A 21,668-nucleotide genomic window follows, 5' to 3' on the forward strand; every position below is an offset into this window, starting at 1 on the left:
ATTATTAACGAAGATTCCACTTAACGGAAATAATAATAATGTTAGTTTCACTTAAAGTGGACTCTACATTGAATTGTTAATTAGTGTTCTAATTTTAAAACAGCGATTCATCATTATCATATCTTTATTTTACTACATTTTTTTATAGATCATATAGCTTATTTTCATCTTACCAGTTAAAAAAACAATATGGGGTGGGGTGAATTATGACGAGGTTGCATTTCAAAAATTAATAGTTCACAAACTAAGTGCAAAGAAGACAAATTTTTCAAAGGTATATGACTTACATAAACTTTTATATTTAAGGTACAAATTACTAGTCTGCTGAAAGGAGGCTCATAAATATTAATTATTAATATAATATTGAAAATCTTTGAAAATGGAGTAAAATTGACAACAACTTAAAGTTAAACAAAATTTATCATAAAAAATTATACGTTCAAAAGAACAAAAAAATTGAAATGCTCAACTAAAATAAAATACTATTTTAAACATTTGTCTAATATTTAAATACCGGTAACCAAATGCAGAACTTGAATCAATAGAAAACTAACTTACCAAGAGCAATGTCAGTCAAGAGGCTATCTACTGGTATTTAAAAGTCTTCTGCATCATCTTCTTCATCCTCTTTCCAATATGCAATTCTAAAACTAATGACTTTTCCAGTAACAGGCGGTAACTTCATATCTGTTCTTCCCTTATAAGCTACATCATTCCCCTCCTCATTCCATAAATGATCAAATCTAGCTCCTTCAATTTTAACTGGATCTTCATTTAACATTTTTAATACTTTGACCCTTTGGTACTCTGAGAGCAAAGAGAAAACGGAAATATGTACAATATCTAATCTATTTTCCAAAAGGAGTTTTTTTAAATCTCTAGCTAATCTATTTCTCTGATCCATTTCTCTCTTCAGACCTTTTTCGTTTAAACGTAACTTTTCTAACTCTTCTCCTCCCAACCTTCTCTCTTTACTTTTTTTTCTTGAAACTGCACCCCTAAATATTCAAATTTTAACTATTTTTTCTTGGTCTTTTTTTGTATTATTACACAGCCAGTCCTAAAATGAAATTTCAGCATTGGGCATCCTGCGAGTAAGAAAGTCTATCATGGCAAGAGTTCTCTCAGCACAAACATTATTAACAGGGGCAACCAAATTCGTTTAACTGTGACGACAATAGTTATTCCGGCTCATCACAAAGTATTTCCACAACCCTAATTGCCGACTTTAGATACTCAGCCTAAAAAGAAGTTATTTTTTATTAGTAGTTATTTTTTTAGATCATAAATAAATACATGTATTAAATGTTTAAACTGCATTGTGAGAATAAAAAAAATTGCATTCCAATTCAAAACGGTTTTTTTTTTTTTTTTCTCTGCATAAAAAAGGGCCATCCAAGGTCCTGTTTTGAATTTGCCCCAGAGTCCGAGCGCTTGTAGATGGTATCATCATTATCTCCTCATTCTTGAAATTTCTTAGTAGAGATATCCTCAGTAAAGTCGTGTTGTTGCAGTACTTATCCAGACTGTTGACTAGTAACTATCTGTGCCCGAAAACAGTGTCAAACAGAATAAAGCTTATTATGCATTTGCTATTGGAATATCAAGTGCATTGACTAGATAGTTGAATATCAAATGTCAGTACATGTATACAATGCCAGTTGAATAAAACAGTATGTTCAATCCAAGGTTGCCAAGATACCTTGGAAAAGTACTGCAAGATAATCCACTTTGCTTGAGAAAGTATTTTAATCCATGCGGATCTCCTTTGTCCTTGTATCTGAAATACAATAATGCAGATTTAAAATATAGCAAGCAACTAAACTCTGATTTTATAAAAAAAAGTAACAATATGCAGTTTGTTTACATTATTTGGATCAAATACATAATTCGAACACTGACCTTAACTTTGAAATGCTGTAAAAAAGGTTTGCAGTTCTGCAATCTGACCCATAAGTGGTACTGGGTATTGCATCATTCAGCTTTTGAAGAGCTTTCGGCGCTAATTTACTTTTCTACCCCCCTATTTTTATTTTTGATTATGATAGAGAATTTTATCCCGATTAAGAATCGTATAAAAACATACACCTGAAAACCAAAGGAAAGTTCTCTAATTTGATGTTGAAGTGTCCAAAAAATATACCAAAGACGCTAATATTCGCCATCTTTTTTTACAAAACTACTAAGTTAATAATTAACGCAGCAAACATGAAATTATTTATTAAAAAAACTTTATAGCCCGGTTTTTATTTCGCTAAAACATTTTATGGAGAAATTTGTTATGTATTTTCTTTTTATTTAAGTATTTTTTTCTTGAAAAAACTTCGAATTTCAATAACTTTTTTTCTTATTTTCAGATTATATAGATTTTTTTTTAAATATATTAATGATTTTAGATAAACAAATGTTTATCTAATATATACAAAATATACAAAAATATTATTCAAACGGGATATTCATCTACAACTTGGTTCCAAAAGTGAAAATAAGAATGATCTTTAAAACGTTGCGCCCACATAAATTCTGACAAATAATCGGGAATCATTTCTCGATTTGTGGGCCCAAACATAGCTTTAAATTTGGCTTTGCTTCTTTGCCATATTGCCTCAACCCTGTTTGTTGTAACACTTATTGCGGGATCAACAAAATGTAAAGTATGGTTTACTGTACCATGTTGAAAGCCTTGCGCTGCTAAACCTCGGTATTCTGCCCACATATCGCTCCATATTTCAGTTCCAGGACGAATCCATTGTATGATGTTGGGTAGTAAGGTTGCAGCATCGCGGTGCGCTACAGGAATGAGTAACCCTTCTTTAGTCGCTATATCATATGCACCAAAAATCCATTGATCTTCCACAATTCTACCTCGGTTGTATTTCCTTCTTGAAAAAAGTGATTCATCTATTTCCACTATTGAACCTGATCCTCCTAATTGCACACGGTTATTGAGGAAATAAGTAACGGCAATGTCTCTACAAAATTCCAATCAACAACAGTTTTATTGCTACCAATTTCTAAATCCTTTTGAATGTCTTCTACTGAAAGGCCACGACTTTTTCCGGCGCTACGAGTTCAAATATAAGTAATACTTATTACTTGCCAAAGTTTTAGTTGAGATCTTTCAAAAAAACTCCCAACACGAATACTTATTTTCTTTTTGCATTGTTTTTGCATGCATCTCCAAATCTTTCCATCGACATTATGACTATTTTGTTCGTTGCACTGGATGTTACATCGAGGACAGACCATATTGATAGCAAGTAAACCAAACTCCCTGCACCAACGGATACACTCTTTATTATTGTTTTTAAACCTGCGAGCAATTTCCGGTAAATTAAGGCTATCAAACTCAATAATAGTCAGTCGTCTAGCATTCGCCATTTTAATTTTAAAACAGAAATAAAGAAACATTTCTTATAGAGAGTCTTTTATAATTACATTTTGTTTTTTGCATCGGAATTTTCATGAATGCTTTCTGAATTTTCATGAGAATTTTAATTACTTTTAAACTACAGAAACCAGGCGGCGTAATTAAATAGTGAAATTTTAAAGTGTTGTAAAAAAAGATGGCGAATATTAGCGTTTTTGGTATATTTTTTTGACACTTCAACATCAAATTAGAGAACTTTCCTTTGGTTTTCAGGTGTATGTTTTTATACGATTCTTAATCAGGATAAAGTTCTCTATCATAATCAAATATAAAAATAGGGGGGTAGAAAAGTAAATTAGCGCCGAGCTTTCCTGGTCTCACTGGCTATTCCATCAAGTGGATGCAGATGACAGTTTAACTCTAACGGCTCTTTTTCAAGCATGCTGTTTAGCTTCACATCTGCTGCGTGTTAACCAAGGCCCTGTCTGTCAGCGTTGACATTATTTTGCCCATTAGTTTTTCCCTTCCATCAGCAATCTCTAATTTATAATATGCTGCATATGTGTTTGCTAAATCCTCAATGGTATCAGTAATGTGTTTTACATAGTACTCTGCCTAGCCTCCTGGTAATTCAGTGATGTTGGCTGTAAGGATTTGTTGCTTAGTAGCGAAATGAATTTAGTTTATGTGACTGCCCTTAATTGTTTTTGCATCAAATGCTAATGTCACAACATCAGCATTTATTATTGTTTCTGCCACTAGTAGCAGAGCAATTACTCCTATTTCTCTGGACATCTGCGCAATCGTTGACAGATTGGGCAGATCTTGAGGCTTCAAACTCAGGTTACCAAGAGTCGCACATGACATAATCACTTTAGTTATGGCATCTACAGGCACATTGCTTTCAAGACAATGGTAAACAACCAGACGCGCTGAGGCATTGAAACTTTTCTTTTCTTTTGTAAAAATTGAACCCTTTTCAATTTGATTAATGTCGCAGTTTAGATGGTCTATGGAGTATCATTTTCTTTCAATTCTAAGTCTTGAGCTCTAAGTTTTTTTTCTAAATCTAAAATAGTAAATTCTAATGTCAGAATCTTCTTCTTACAACTTTTATTTTCTTTAACCAAACTTTTGCATTTGAGGTTCAACTTTTTCAAAGATTTTGTTAAAGATATAACATCAGCTTCAGGTTTTTGGGTCTTCAACTGATATTTTGAGATTCTGCTTGAGGTTCTTTTAATTAGTTGGTTCACTCTCTTAACTTGAAAAGTCTTACTGATCGTTGTTTTCTCTTTTTTTACTGTTGTGATCACTGTCTTAATTTTTTGCTTTGAGTAAGTTAGGCTTTATTACAGAGTTTCCTTTTGTCACAAGAATGCCATTCTCTGTCAATCCATGTCTTTAATGGAGACGCAGAAGGAGGTGTCTTCGGCTGAACAGGGAGAAGTGATGCCCTGGCTAGTGGAAACTTGAAGTCTTCACTTAAAAAAACAACTATCCTATCCCAGCTATAATGTTTATGTCTTTTAAAACACTGGATTTTTTCATAAACTCTTAGAATTGATAGTGTTAATAATGAAACTTTACACTCATTTTTATTAAGTTGCTGAATTAAATAATTATCTGTTTCTGTAGCATTTCTGTTCTGTTGTAATAAAACGTTGTACACAAAACCATTTGAAAATAGTTTATCCTTGTGGGAACCAAGAAGATCTTCAAAGTCTTCTGCCTTTTTAATTATTTTCTCCGTGTCACAAAAAAAAGTTATTGTAAAAAACTGAAACAAAAAAAGTGATTTATATATTTAATAATTAACAAGGCAACTTAATAAAAACAAACAAAAACTACTAAGTATTAATTTTTAAACAAATCTTTGGATTAGTAAATAATCTAAAATAAATAAGACATTGCTATGTCAATTATATTTTTATGGATTTATTAGTTATGCCATTTTAGCTAAGCACAAATTACTACACTATATTAACATTATAACTAAGTAAAAAAAATGTCAAATTTTAAGAAATTAGTATTCAACCATATTTTGATAAATTAATAACAGCAGTTTAATAAACTTGTGTTTAAAACATTTATTCTAAAATGGATTGTGCTACATCACAAATGTCCATTATCGGTATTAATATTAGGTTACTTGTGGGTAAGTTCGTTGGGAAGCTTTTTTTTTTTAAAATTGGGTAATATATTTACTTAAAAATTACATAAAAGTAAATTAAATACATATATACTCATGCAAATTTAGTAAAAAAATGACCATCTAGCACAAAAAGCAAAAAATTTCGAAAATAAAATTTTACCTTGTTTTAAAAATCGAATTTTTCACTAACAACATACTGGATGAAGATATTCCAAGTTATTTATAAAAAGATTAAGTATTCAATGTTGAAGTTCAAACAAGCCTATTTTAAAATCTAGAGAATTTATAGAGCAGTCTGGTTTTAAAAAAACACACTATCATGAGATGACTAAAAATCGGGTTTATATATTATATGAAAAACCAAGGGCAGTTTCCGATTCAAGTTATGGCCGATATTAAAAGTACCTACTTTAGTTAAGTAACGAATATGAACGAATAAAGCGCTTATTTCTATATCAGTCTTAAATTAAACTGAATTATATAAAGTAATAGAATATAATAAAACAGGGTTTAAAACAACCTGCTTTAGTTTAGTAACGAATATGAACGATTAAAGCGCTAATTTCTATATCAGTCTTAAATTAAACTGAATTACATAAAGTAATAGTATATAATAGGAACAAATTTAAAACAACGAAGTCTTTGCTGCGACAAATTTATATACATAAATTTGTTGTTTTTAAAAAGTAACTTTGCCAGAATTAACTGAATAGCAATTTTGCGAAATATCTTTTAAGGGCAGAGACAAAATAGTATAATTTATTGGGTAAACTTTTTTCTGGAATCTTTTAACCAAGTCTTGACATATAAAATTCTTTGAATTCGATTTATTTTTAATGACTGATGGATTGATTACTTTATTCATTTTACAGCAAAATACCGTAATACTTTAATCATTTTACAGCAAAATACCGTAATACCCCTCTTCAAAAGAAACTCAACTATTTTAAATAAATTTAGTGACAAAATCAAGCTTTAAAAAAAAGAGATCATTTGCATACTAATACAAAAATTTGATATTAAGCAATTTATAAAAAAGGTAGAAAAAAATATTATTTTTCTCACTCTCGTCCACGCCATCCATCGTTAAACTTCAAACGAGTAAACGATATGCATGAAGTAGAAACTGTGCGAAGATTTTTTTTCATGGAGTCACATTTTTGACCATTGTTACATGTTTTTTTTTTTATAAGCATAACGCTTATAAGCATATAGAGGCTCAGATTTGGAAAAAAATAAGCATATGTAAGCATATTCCTGAGCCTCGATGAACTATTTTAAAAATTTAAATTTTATTTAATTAAAAACTTTAAATATATTTCTAAATTTAAACCAACAAAAACAACAAAAATCGAAGTTTATGTTTTGAAATGCAACGACTTTATGAAGTAATGAAGTCATTGTGTTGCGAAACCTAAACCTCAATACTTAAACATAAAAACATTAAGTTTAAGAGTCGCTCTGAAGTGTATTATTTCTCTCTTTTTTTTTCTCTCTCGCTTTTAATGTGTAGTTTATTTAACACCATATTTAAAACGTTTATTTTATTTCTAAGTTCTATCTTTGATTTCATTGATAACATTTGTATATAGTATATATGTTTTATTTTTTATTATTACACTATAACATTAACTCAGCTAAATTAAAACCAAAGCAAATACAGAGCATAAGTCAATTTTTTATTTTTCTTATACCCATTAACCTTTAGTAATGCGCACACTTTAAAAAAGTATTGAAATAAGCATATTTTATTAGAAATATGCTTAAGCTTAAGCATATTTTTGAGCCTCTTTTAACTTTTTGCTTAAACATACCCGAGCCAGTTTCAAAAATTTCATACGCTTGCACAAAAAAAAACATGTACTTTTAAGTTACTTTTTGAATAAGCAGATTTTTAATGAATGTCCTACTTTTCGCTGCGTTTTACTTTATTTTTATCAGAAAATGTGCAAAATAAATAGTGCCTAAATGCAGGTGCGCGAGCCCTGAGATACCAGGAGACGTAAAATCGTACCAGTGAATGAAATTTCAAATTTTGCACAATATCAGATAAATACCTTATAAAAGACATAACAAAATTAATTCCGCATTAGCGCAAAAAACCTTGAAGATATTAACATTAAAAATAAGTTGATACGTTGTCCCAAGTTATTGGCACGCGCGACTCAATTATTGGCATCAATTTTAATCCAGAGCTAGAGAACCTAAAGATCAAATGTTTTTTTAGTTTTTAATTTTATTTTTTGTTTGTAAAATAACTACAAGTATATTATATATTATAATTATAGTATATTTAATACAAATATATAATAAATGTTGTAATTTATCAACAAAGACCACGAAATTGAAGACAATTTAAAGAAATAAAATTATATATTTATTTAATTGCACTTTTGGCACACAAAAGGAAAGTTCTGTTTTTTAATAAATTTTTTTTGTTTGTCAGCTTTTTGTGCTCTTCAGATATACAGTTTAAGTGCACAGCACGATTACATGAATCACAGTTCAGCCACAACTTTGATCTTATTTCCTCTTCATAATTTGCCTTGCACACATAACAAATCCAATTTTTATCTTCTATGGATCCACTGACTTTATTTGTTAGCGTTTCTCTATGCTCTTGTGTAGATAGAGCATATACTAGACGTTTCTTTCGTTTATTTACAGGTTTATTTGATACAGGTACTTTAAGTATTTCTTCCAATACCAACATTGTTGCTTAACCTTGATCTAAGGAAACTTGAAAATTATCAGAAACTTCATCTATATCTGACTCAAAATCTATGAAGTATTAATCAGAAAATATATTTTAAAAATATATAAAAAAGTAAATGAATTGTTTCTTTATATAATTTATCTTTTTGTTGGCTTACCTATTAAGCTATTATCCAAGCTAGTAGAATTGATAGAAACACATGAATTCGACTCTGAGTTTATAGAACTCTCTGTAATGACAGAAAACGTAATCTCTATATGTCTTTTTATAACCTCATAATAAAAATTATAATAATGTTACCTTGTGCACCAGTTTCATTAATGTTGTTTTCAGAGTTCACTATTGGCTTATTGTTGAGAAATCCTGGAGTAACAGCAAAATCTATGACTGGTGAAGTTGCTGGAAAAAAAAAATCACTAAACTGTTCGCTTGAAAAAATCACTTAACTGGAGCTTGTTGATAAGTTGAAAGTAACTTGTTTATATTAACTCTATCTGGGTTAAAACTACAGCACTCAAATGCTTTTTTCATAACTCACAGTGGGCCAGAATCCCATATTTTTGGAAAAAAGTCATAACTTTTTTTCCTTTCATCCATAGGCCTCAAAATTTCGTATATAAAGTAATTGGATGATTATAATTTGAATGAGCATGATGATTTTTTTGTGGTTGCCATGGCAACCCCAGTTGCATAGCAACAGATATTTATGCTTAGTTCTAAAGGGTTATTTTTAAAGCCATTTGTTTCTAAACTTAGTATGCAAATTAACTTGATGATTATAATATGATTGAGCATAACTATTTGTTTTAATTCATAGTCACACTTTCATATAGGTACACGCATTTCCAAAATTATAAAGGTACATAAGACACATTTATAAACTAATATCATCTGTAGATGATCTCAATAAGTCAATAACTCCAGCTGGTAAGTTTTTCGTTTTGGTGTGACTTCCTGCTGTCTTTCTCAGAGATGCAATAAATGGATCAGATGTACACAATAGTCGATTTAACAAATCTTGGTTAGTTTTCACACGAGATGTTTTTCTTGTAAAATGTTCACGATAGTTTTGAAAGTCTTTATTGCGTGCTTCTTGAGCTTCTTCAGAATACATACCAATGGGTAATGCTAAAGTTTTAATAATTTCAGAACCATGGATTAAAATTTTGTGGAGAGATTGGGGCATATAGTACCAAGGATAATGATGAACATAAAATCGAGCTGTTTTTAAACAGAAAGCCTCAAATTTATCAGTGTCGATGTCTAAACCACATGAAATTGTTGTCAATATAACATGCAAATTTAGAATCAGTTCAACATCAATATTTAAAATTTCTGCGAACTTTTCCGCATTTTGAAATGCTCTTCGAGCCGTATTTCCATCATTTGATGTTCCACTACCACCAGATTTTGGAACATCAACTATCAAGCCCATTTCATCTTTAAATCTATTTTGAATTTGTTGTTTCAAAGCCTTTACTTTGAATTTATCTTCTACTGTTTTTGCCTGCCACTTTTTCAAAGTCATTTTATATCCAATATGTAATAAACATTCAAAAAAACGTATCCAAGCATGTAAGGATGATAAACCAAATGAATAACTGCCTGTTATACCCTTTTTCAAAACCATTTTTTCAATATCATTCATTCCTTTGGGACTTGCCCCACATATAGTACAGCATTGACTAGAATTTGTAACATCTGAGAGAGCAGTATGAACTTTTCCATCAATCATAGTAATTTGTATTATATGATGTATTTTGATTTTTTTATTATTTATATCAACTTCAGTATCTTGCAAATTTGAAATCTCAAGCCTAATGAGATCCTCTTCTGATTTAGAAACTGCTGTCGTTTCTTTTTCAAATTTAAAACGCAGAGGTCTACAGTACATTGTTGATGATGGTCGTGGATTTCGCCAAGCTGGGTACCGTTTTCCATTTTTAAAGCCACACAAGTCTAATGGCACTAGGCATGTAATAAAAAGTGCTTGCTCATTGTTTAAATTTCTTGTTACCGTTCCTTGCGATATTTGTTTATATATGGACTGTCCTGTGGCACCATCAAAGCCTATTTTGTATCTCAGAGAAAGTCTATCTGGAGTGCCTTCAGTGCAAAGGACATCATATTGTGCCTTGCATATTCTTTTTGCTGTATGATCCACCAAAGCTTGCAGTTTTATTTCAGCTGAAAAGTCTGAGACAGTTATATCTGCAGGATAGCATAACAGCTTTGCATCACGGACATCATTATATGGAGGATATATATCAACTCCCTTTTCAACTGCTTGATTTCGAATAATTTGGTAGGAAGCTTTTGTCAATCTAGCATCTAAAAGAAGACAAAGAGCTTCATCTTTAGACATTCTACCATCTTTTTTTGAGGTTTTTTCAATTGGATTTTCTTTTCTACGTTTAATTTCTGAAGCAAATTGTAAAGCAGAAGCAGAATACATTTCAGTTAAGTGACTAATTTTATGTTTTTTGGTTTTAGTAGAGTAGTCATCAAAGTTTGCCTTAATTGGTCTTCCAATAGGTATTGGTGTTACATTTAAATCTTCAGGAACATGGCTTTGAAGCCATTTTTTATTCTTTTCTTCAAATCGAGCCATGCTGCTATATGACTTGCGCCACTTATCTCGTAGATGCGTTATTATTGTTCCTAATTGCTGCTTGTTGCAATGCAAATTCATAGCATCAATAAGTTTGTCCACAATACCAGAATCAGATATTTGTAAATTATTAGGCTTATGCATGATGAATGCATAGATATCAAAGTATTTCATTTTCAGCCTACAAATACAAAAAATATATTCTTGATTAGACATTTGGACAACCAGACATGAAACAAGCTCCAAATATTTATATGTTCATTTTAATGTGATAAAAAAAGATGTTTTGCTAAAAAATCGCGATGATTGGAGCCTGGGAACACAAAAAATACCAGAATGTTGGCCCCCCCTGCCCCAAAGATGAAGCTTGTAAAAATCATGTATAGAGACGCAGCTGACATCCGCCGACAATAGGTAAAATATATATCGATAATGTACATATTGGGCAAGATATTTCAAGTCTCAAATTTCTGGAGCACCCTGGAGCGCAAAAGTATTTTGTTATTTAAATGAAATTTTCACTAAAAAAAGTACTTTAAATACGCCATCATTAGAAACCAGTTTATTTGATATAGCTTACTTGCAAAATAACTTTGGAATAGCTCATTTCATAGATAATACTTAGTTTTATTTAATTGTGCAATAAAAAATGAAGTTTTAAAAATTAATAACAATTTTATGCTTATTAGTAACACGAAAAATATTATAAAATAAAAAAAAAAAAAAAAAAAATTTAAAAAAAAAAAAAACCTTTTTTATTATCAGCTTGAAATGCAAACGGCATAAGAGCTGTACAGAAATATATACATTTTATAAAAGCCAGATGTTTAAGCTTTAAAATGGTATATAACAATGTCATTTTTGAGAATATTTTTTTTATACTTTTTTCCACCACCTGGCCCACTGTGTAACTGGAGCAGTTATTTGAATAATAGCTTTCATTGCCATGGCAGGAAATTTTTCACTTGTAATGGCAGCTCCGGTGTGGCTTTCTGTAAACCTGCACTTCACGTGCCCAGTAACCTTGAAATGAATTCATAATGCCAACATCAGCAGGTTGCTGCACGTGTGTAGCATTGGGGTACAAGCAGCATAGTACAATTTCTGTCTCTTCACAATACTTAGATGCACCATAGCTCAAGTGACTGGAATGACCATCAACAAAAAGTATAATTTTTTGATTATTGTCTTTTATATTAAGCAAGCCTTTACCAACCAAATACCTTTTAAACTCATTTAAATAATACAGGAAAGTTTCCCCCTTCATCCATCCACTAGAGCTTCTCTGGACTATCATTCCGAGTGGAACACATTGGTGAAGATTTTTAGATAGTTTCTGCCTCTTTAAAATTACCATAGGAGGAGCCATTTCTCCTGCAGCCGAAAAATTGATTGCAACTGTGACATTATCTTTTTCACTAGTAGTGCAAACCTGTTGCAGACATTCATGCTTTCTACCAATGAATATACCTCTGTTTGAGTTTAGATAAAAAGCCGTTTCGTCTAAATTAAAAATACGTTCTGGTGACTGAATCACATGACTTAATTCATTATCTTCAATGAATTTTTTAAAGTTGCTATACCATGTCAATAGGGACTCTTTGGTGACACTGGACCTACCTAAAGAGTGATGCTCTGATATCAATATCACAATACTAACTATGACGACACTTATCGACAAATATCAATATCACAATACTAACTATGACGACACTTTTCCTTAAGGAGCGGAAAGCAAAACCAATCACTCTGAGGTATTAGCTGCTGTTTACATGCTTTTAAAACATTAATACCTTTAGGCCATCGTACAAAACGCTTTTCATTTGGAGTTCCTTCGATCCACACTGAAGAGATTGTCAGCTCTTCTTCAACTGACCCTTCCAACCATACTGCTCTGTACCAAGACATACTTATTTTACTATAATAGAAGCGAAAGCGGTTTTATATCATAATAAAAACAAATATAAAAGAGTTCTAGACATGAAAAGAAGTTTTTCTCCCAACTGTTTATATAAGTAAACTAATTTATAGATCTACAAATCAAGTTCAGAAAAAAAATTAAATTAAATTCTTTCATTACTGTGCAGTAATGGAAATATTGATAAACCTCTTATTTCATTCAAACAAACACATTTCCTTTGAAAATCTGCACAACTTAATGTTTTTTGAACAACTTTATTAAAATGTTTGGTGCGAAACAATGATATGTTAAACTGCATTGATGGAGCTGGAGTATCTAAGACATTGTCTAAATAATTAGTATCAATAACATTACATTGAAAGGTACCATTATTGTTCTTAGCCTTTACAAAAGCAATATAAGAGTTATGGAGCAAAAAACAACTAACTTTTCTGTTAGTTGAAACTTTAGTTTCTAAAGTTTTTTTTAGGTAATTTTCCAAAAAAATGTTTGTACTCAGATTGTCGTTTTGAAACTTGAGACACTGGGTTGAAAGAATTCCGTATATTCCTTTTCATTCTTTGAAGAATGTTTTCAAAAAGAAAACATGATATTCTGTTAAGAGAACATGAATGATTACGACAATCATCAACTAAGTGCAAAAGATTATGCACATTATAGACTGTAAATTTGTTGCCATATATATGTTTAGCTTCATTCACAAAATACTTTAGCAAATCACTTGCATAATCTAAATATGGATCACGTAGATGGTCATCATCCTCAAATAATATGGTCATTGCAATACATAGGACCAAATAATGTTCATACAACTTCTTTGATACTATACCTCTTAATGCAACTGGACCAGTATATAACAAAAATTGTCTAAATTCTGTTGCTTTCCATCTATCCAAGGCATTTAAACTTCTAGGTTGCCGAGCAAACTTACTTGGTATACATCCATTATTACCAACCAATATTTGAGAGACTTCTGAAATTTGAGCAGCAGATATTTTCCCACCTGGTCCTTTTTTCAGATAATTTAAGATGCGACGCATTACACCTAAACATACAAGATGCATGTAATCTAGTGTAAAAGAGTAAATGCAATCAATTCCAATTGCAATTAAAGGTGACATTGATCGTTGATGACTGTTGTAATATTCAAATTGTTCAAAAGTAGTTTTATCTCTCAATTGAAAGTTTTCATCTTCATTAAATACCACTCTTCATGTGTTCCATGAATAATGCACCTTTCACAGGAATAATAACTGGACTATGCACTTTAAAAAGGCTTTGAAAGGTGCATCACAAACAAAAGATTTAATCTCTATGCTTAGCTGGTCTCCATTGAACATAATGCCAGTGTGTCTTAACTCATTCCATTCGTTAACAAAATCTAACAAATATTCATTAATATTATCTGCTTTATGATCAACCTAAAAGATAGCAATAATAAATATATCAGAATTATCAAAGCATGCAAGAATTGGCCAAATCTGCATACTTGATGATTTAAAAAGAGGAATTCCATCAATATTTATTGACAACTTGATAATATTAACAACAACATTTCTTTCACTTAGAACACTTTTAATTCCTTTATATACTCCATAATATGCATAATCCCCACCACATTTACTTTCTGTTGGTATTATTCTTGGTGTTTTTACAAGAGTCCTTGCATCTTTAGGAAGAGAAGAACCATTTTCACGAAGGATAGATAAAAGTTCATAAACAGATGAACGAGTCCAACGATTTCTAATTGCACATTGAGCAAACTCTTTATTTAATGATGACATTTCACCCTCATTAGAATCATTACTACTGTAAAAATCTGTATTGTTACTGTCAGATTCACTACTGTTCGGATAATAATCATCAGTTGAGTAAGCATTATTACATAAAAAAATATTGTCTGACATACTTATACTCTCCATTAATTCATTGTCACTATTCTCTGAGCATAAGTCATCTAATAAAGATGAAACAGTTGTAGAACCAGGCGATGTTGATTTTTCTGTAAGGAGAGAAAAATCAATAACCTGCTGTTCAACAACTGTCTCATCCTCATTTGGTGAATCTAAAAGTGCATTTACTTTCCTATTGATACCTTTCCTTTTTTTTACATTGGATGCCATTTAAACAAAAACTGAATTTTAAATGTGAGTTATGCTGAATTTTAAAAAAAACACCACGTTACTTTGATAAGATATCCGCTTTCAATTTTTAAGTGAAAATAGATAATAGTTGATAATGCTAAATTTTGTTTTTTTACTAACATTCACTTTATATTTGAAGTTTAGTTGCTATTTTGGTACCATTATTTAAAAAAATTTAAAGGTTCATTTCTAGTCTGAGAACGGACAAGCGATGTTTGGACGTACAATTTACATACATTGAATGTTCTTGTGCCCGCTGTGATGTCAACAAGATGCTTTTGCGGCAATCTGGAATGCGTTTTCTGTTGTCCTCAACAGCTTGTATTAGTTTCTGCATTTCAAATTCAGCTTTAGTGATGGCTTGATTAAATGTGCTCATAAGAGCAACAGAGCGCTCGGCAGTGTCATTGATAACTTTCACAGATTTAACAATTGCTTTTGTATAACGAATTTCAGCAATTTCCTCCCAGGTCTTTGGATTGGTTCCAGATAAAATGGTTACATCGAGACCAAGTGACTGCAAAGCAGCAGTTGGTGATGATGTAACAAGCTCATGAAGTTGCTTCTTTTTCAACTTGTTTAATTCTGCTGCTGGACACTTTATACCCCTGACACTCCAATCAGCTCCACTTTGAATCATAGCTTCAACAATAAACTTTTTTTCTGTGTAACAAACCCTGACAGAAATTAATGAGAGTGGAATCATTTCTGACCCAAGATTAAAAGGCACAGCTCGATCATCTCTTTGTAGTCTTCTCTTGGTAAGTACGAAGAGTCATCTGATAAGAAAGGCTGCAGAAAGCACCCAGCCTCTAATCTACGTTGCTGGAGCTGTGGTTCAGCAAGATTGGGGTCATCTAATGGAGCATCAATGCATAGTAAATTTTAATGCCAATTTGTACAAAATAAACTAGTGTGCATGCAGATCAGAGATCTCTGATCTGAATGCACACTAGTTTATAATCATCAGGTAGAACGCTAACTGAATAATACATTTAAAAATATTTTTATTGGATAGTTGAGGCCATCTTTTTCCAAAGTCGAAAAAAATAAAAATACTCCCGAGTTTTACAATTATCACCTATTGTTTCGCTATTGTTATCTAAAGAATACTGTAAGACGCATACCTTTTTTATAAAACAGTGCGTTGATCCTCCATCTATTAATACGTCCTTGATCTACTCAAGAATTTTGTAAAGGAGTAATTTCCTACTTTAACAACTGAGGAAACATAAAGCCTCAATAAAAAAAATAACATTTTTTTATCATTGATTTTTCTTTTTTTGTTGCGCCAATTTTTTTCTTTCATCGATTTTGCTTTTCTTTCTTCTAATAAGAGGAATAAAGTTGTAATAAATTTTATAAAAAATTAAATGGTTTTTAATATAGATATTGTTTAAATTACTTAAAAAGAATTTTTACACATTCACGGTATAAATTTGGATTCGGATCAACAATACAAAAATAGGATCAAAGGCACATATATGTAGGATTAAACGAGCATACTGGTATGCACCGTTGATCCCAACTGAATGTCATTAATCTTTATTATTTTTGATTTATTTTCAATACTTTTGTCAGTAAATGATCATTAAATTAAAATAAAATATAAAGTTTGCTAACATTTACTGTTATTTTAGAGGTCGAAGTAAAAACATATATTCAGAAAATATCCCAGATAGATTTTTAGGATCATGGGTGCATACTATCCCCTATAGCCTGTATTTTTTAAAATATTGCCAATATGAATACACTGGCTGACCATTAACGACACGTGGCACTATAGGTCCGCTAGCTGACCATTCACAGCACATGCCGCTAAAAACCATTGACTGACCGCGTAAGAGTTGTGCCACTATTGGTCCGCTCAGCAACCGATGAGCAAAACTCAACTGGTCCATAAGCGGCGCGCCGCTAATATACCTGTAGCGTTGCCTCTACTGGACCTCTAAAGGTTCTCCAAACCATGCTTGCTGGGTGTATATATATATATACACACACACACACACACACACCCAGCAAGCAACTTTTAAAAAATCGCAGATCTAGAATGTGTTTATATGCTCGTAAGATGCGTTTAAATTGAAAAACAACCATGCTGGATTTTTATTAAACGTTAAAAGCAAGGGAGGGGCCCACATTAACGAAATACTAGTTATATTCTTGACATATTTTTTTTGCTTAATACTTAATCTACTTATTTTAATCTAGCTAATACAAATTTCGAAACATTTTTAATTTGTAGATATCAGTAATGCAAACACCTTTCAAATTAATTGAAATAACTAAGCTGATTCATAACTTAAAAAGTAAAACGAGAAAATAAATTTACCAAACAAACTTTTTTTTTTTGTTTTTAAAGGTAATTACAGGCTCTTAGGGATAATAAGGTCAATAAACTCTAACTCATTCAACATTAACTTAAGGGGGCACAACCCCATAAATAAAAAAATCTTTAATTTTGATATTTAAATAATTTTTTCTATTTATTTAGTAAATTCATAATAAAGTTAAAATTACAAAAAAAAAAAAAAAATTAAAAAAAGAGAAAGGGTTGCCCTGTGGGCCAATTTTTAGGGGGCAAAAACTTAAAAATTGACCATTTTGTGGCAAAAATAATTCAAAATGCAGAAGGTCACATAGAATAAAATTTGGCATTTAACTAGCTTGATGTTAGAGGTATGCAATGAACCTCAAAAACTTAACAACTTACTTATTCCTTGGGGTCGTCCTTTATTTGTTTGAAGGATACAAAAAAAATGATATTTTTATCCCCCCTTAATGACCGAAAAATCGTTATATTTTATTTTTATCACATATATTCTTATAATTTTGAGGTTTATTGCACAACCTTGTACATAATAAACAATCTGTCAAAATATGAGAAGTTTTAATCAAACCGTTTTTGAAATATCTTTGACACAGTCAGGCAAAGTTAGGAAAATGTGGAAATCTTAGAAAAAAAGGTTTAAAAATAAAAATTATGTTAACTCTATTGTTAATAATAATTATATTTATCTGGAGCCTTTTTATCTAATAAGTATTGCACTGTAGACTATATTCAAACAATAGATGTTCTTTATTTATCAAAAGTCTTATATAATAACCCTTTTCTACTTGCGAATGAATAAAAAGCTAAAACGGTAAAAAAAATTTACTTTTCCCTGTTAAATGCCATGTTCATATAAACTGCAAGTATTACAAAACAAGTATGATAAAACTAATTTGATATAAACATTAAAAACTTCCTGCTCCATATGACAAACTCTCATTATTTTTATTTTCACTTCCCTTATTCTTTTTCGCTCCACGCAGAAACTTGCGACGCATCCTATACTTCTCACCATTTTTTCGACTTGCATTTTTTAATCGTGAACGATTTCTGTTTTTGCAACCAAGCTCAGTGTAGCTGCCTCTCTCCATCTGCATTTTATCATATATTTTTTATGTGGCTAAATTTCCAATATTAAAATGAGCAACTGCATCATAAGCAGCTATTTCCAACTGTACTAGTTATACAAATGTATCTTTTGGAACACGATTCCATATTGTTGCATTGAAAGACTCATTTTGATTCTGAGTTTTGCCATGGAGGCATTTGCTGAGTAAATTTTCATCTTGTAAAGCTATAAAGATTGGTTTAACAAACTTTATAACACTCATGGGTAGTCCTGGTCCTGGTTTATAATTTTGGGTATTATTCAACTTGTCAAGATGATATTGACACCATGTACCTGGCTCCTTTGGACAAAATGTGTGATAATTATGTTCTTTTGATGATGCCACATGAAAAAGTGCAGCCATCACAGCAATCTGCTTTCCTTTTAGATTTCCTATATTTGAACGTATTGCAATACCATAATAGTTTTGAAGCTTATCAATAACAGCATCAGTTAACTTTCCTTTCCCTCCTAGTCCATTCTCTCTCTTTTTTAATTCACGTAATCGTGTTCCAACGCGCTTCTGGACATGGCCAATGCATTCTTGTTTAACCACTTTTGTGCCATCATAAACATTTTCAATTATCAAAAAACTTTTTGAATCCCCATCCCCATAAAACTCAGTGTATCGCATTTTATTTAATTCTATAGATCGATTAAAAAATTTTTCTGTGCCAACCAATTCCATTGATGGTGCAGATCCATGATGATTGTTTGTACAAGTATGGTCTGCTGTAAAACTTACATATTTCTCTACGTTTGAATGTTTCCATATTCTGGCATTAATACAAGCCTGGAAATATTAACTCATTACCTCAATATCTAGTACTCGACCTGTGTCAATAGAAATTGCTGCAACAATACCGTTATTTGAACTAAATCCACGCTGCTGCCAAGTACCATCAACAGATACACCTGCATCACATAATATATCTGCTTGACTATCTAAATGAGGCAAAATAGATTGCTGCTGTCTGACGATTGGATCTAGTTTTTTCAATATTCGTATTTCTTTAACAGCTTGATGCATTATATTTTTGGCAATTTTTTTGATTACAACTTGATAATTAGAAGCAATATTATTGTAACTTTTTTCTGTCATAGGGGGAGGATGATTTAGTAATGTAAGAAATAGTTTCAAAGATTGATAACCTTTTCCTATTCTACGCATACTGTAAAACATTCTACTATTAATGTCGAAACTTTTTGTTTTTGATCTTTTTTTGGAAGTCCAGAACAATTTAAACCAAACACATAGTACAATTCAATTCAAGTTCAAAAGCAATTCCTAATTTCTGCTTTTGATTAAGCTTTACTGAATCATGTGAACACTCTGGGCACAAAAGAATCTTAAAAGTTTCAGCTAACAATTCCATATCAACTATTCGGTTGCCTGTAATGTTTTTTGAACAGCAGTTATCAACAACTTTAACCATTGAACCATTTAACTTTGTATAAGAAACTGTTCTTGCTATGTTTTCTTTATTTGAAACTTTAGAGTTTTCAGTAAAATTTTTATAGTGTTGGTTAACATAAAACTTCCTAATTTTATGTCTTTTAGATCGAAACTTACGAGATGATTCCATTTCAATTTGTAAATATTTTTCAACTTTTAGTTATACTAGTTACATAAATATACAAAGCAATAGATAGAATTACGTCGTTGTACAAACAAAAAGCCTTCTGTACAAACAAAAAGCCATCTGTACAAACAAAAAGCCAAAATCAACTTTGAAAAAAGGGCTTAAAAAGATGAAAAACAACATTTAAAAACGGTTGCTATGCGCGTTGCTAGGGTAACTTAAATAATGAACATCTAAATAAATGAAATTTTGACTAATATCTGCATAGATAGCAAAAATTTAAAAATCAGCAATAGTTTCTACGATAAATTTGAGTTAAAATAAGTGTATTTTTGAAAAATTAATTTTTTCAATAATTTACACTTTTTTAATAGGGTTGTGCCCCCTTAATAACATTCAGAATATTTAATATATAAAGTAAATAGATAAAGATTATTTTTACCCAACATTGCTTTTCTTTTAGCTGAAAAGAAAATATTTTGCTTTTATGCAATTTTGTACAATATTTTTAGCAAAATTATTAAATTTGTTAAAATTGCAATACATACTATGAACCCAACTCACCCTTTTTTCGAACTATAAACAAAAGTAAATTTTAAACTAAGTAAGTAATTTTAACATAAAACAAAAAATACATATTAAACTAGATAAGTAGTTTTAACAACTGATAATATTCAAACTAATTGCAAAAACTTATTGCGAATACGCTTAAATAGAAGTAAAAAAGTGGCTCAAAAATATTCCTGATTAATTCGAAACCAACCAATTTTTTAACATTCATTTATTCCTACTTGTGTGGCTTGCATGGCCTTATATAATGCCATATAATAATTGATATTACAGAAAAGTAAAAGCACTTTTTTTACAACCAGGTAACCCTTCTTGATTTTTACCTGCTTTGCAGATAAACAAGGAGTATTTTATCACTTTATCCTACCACTAAAATGATTACCGTCTGAGGTTAACGTGAAACTCTTCCTAACCTTAAATAAAATCAAAATTAAGGTTTTATATCATAGTTTCTTTTCTGCCTTCACTGTAGTCAAGGAGCTTCACCCCCACCAAAAAAAATGAAGTAGATTTTACAGGGGAAATAAATAACAGATTAACATTACAAAAGATATTACCTTACTAGATTTGCATTTCTCTTAAAGCTAAATGTGAAATGAAGATCAAAAATTTTAAAAATAAAACTCATTTAAACCTCAAAATTTTATGATAATAAAGCTTACTTATTTCATCTTCTTCCGCTGAATATATACAGGTTTTATTAAAAAAAAAAAAGTTCAGCAAAGACAAATTAAAAGTGCATGAAAAATTTAAATGAAAGGAATAATGCAAAAGTATTATATCATTTAAAACATAAAATCATAAGAAAAAATCTTTTGCAAATATTTCATACCTGCAAACTGTTGAGAAATCTTTTTCTTTTCTAAAGCAAAAAAAAAGAATTAATGTCTAAAGCAAAAATTAAGAAAAAAGAATTAAAGTCTAAAGCAAAAAAAAAGAATTTAAAAAAGTATTATGCTTTGATAATAAATAACTAAATAAATATGAAAAAAATTTTTTAACAGTTTAAATAAAAACATAACTGAAAAATATCGAGTATTGCTTTTCTTTTTTCGACAAAACAAAATAGTTTTAAATGCTTGATGCAATATAGTACATGTTTTATTTTATATCATATATATAACTATATTTCAGACAAAATTATTAACAAAAACTTCA

At 30.6% G+C, this 21,668-nt stretch overlaps 3 protein-coding genes and 3 pseudogenes across 3 annotated transcripts; all 6 read right to left on the reverse strand.

The window, feature by feature from the left end:
* Positions 1-538: 538 nt before the first annotated feature.
* On the reverse strand, positions 539-6,736 carry LOC149894799 (uncharacterized; annotated as a pseudogene).
* A 2,328-nt stretch (positions 6,737-9,064) lies between these two features.
* On the reverse strand, positions 9,065-11,591 carry LOC149894800 (uncharacterized). The gene has a single exon (XM_090071673.1). It carries the CDS (start codon positions 11,066-11,068, stop codon positions 9,116-9,118), a length of 1,953 nt encoding a protein of 650 aa, XP_089927799.1. The 5' UTR covers positions 11,069-11,591; the 3' UTR covers positions 9,065-9,115.
* A 137-nt stretch (positions 11,592-11,728) lies between these two features.
* LOC149894801 (uncharacterized) lies at positions 11,729-12,327 on the reverse strand (annotated as a pseudogene).
* A 934-nt stretch (positions 12,328-13,261) lies between these two features.
* On the reverse strand, positions 13,262-15,452 carry LOC149894802 (uncharacterized). Its single transcript, XM_090071685.1, has one exon. The coding sequence runs from the start codon at positions 14,894-14,896 to the stop codon at positions 14,195-14,197; it is 702 nt and encodes a 233-aa protein (XP_089927811.1). The 5' UTR covers positions 14,897-15,452; the 3' UTR covers positions 13,262-14,194.
* On the reverse strand, positions 15,093-16,885 carry LOC149894803 (uncharacterized). The gene is made up of 2 exons (XM_090079822.1): positions 16,841-16,885; positions 15,093-15,674 (listed from the first exon to the last, which is right to left on the reverse strand). Exons 1-2 carry the CDS (start codon positions 16,883-16,885, stop codon positions 15,093-15,095), a joined length of 627 nt encoding a protein of 208 aa, XP_089935948.1.
* A 1,269-nt stretch (positions 16,886-18,154) lies between these two features.
* Positions 18,155-19,943, reverse strand: LOC145180939 (uncharacterized; annotated as a pseudogene).
* Between the last annotated feature and the right edge of the window lie 1,725 nt (positions 19,944-21,668).

The sequence above is a fragment of the Hydra viridissima genome, unplaced genomic scaffold (genome assembly GCF_058129835.1).
Source record: "Hydra viridissima isolate aposymbiotic clone 2 unplaced genomic scaffold, HvirCarnegie_v1 scaffold_1, whole genome shotgun sequence".
Classification (NCBI taxonomy): domain Eukaryota; kingdom Metazoa; phylum Cnidaria; class Hydrozoa; order Anthoathecata; family Hydridae; genus Hydra; species Hydra viridissima.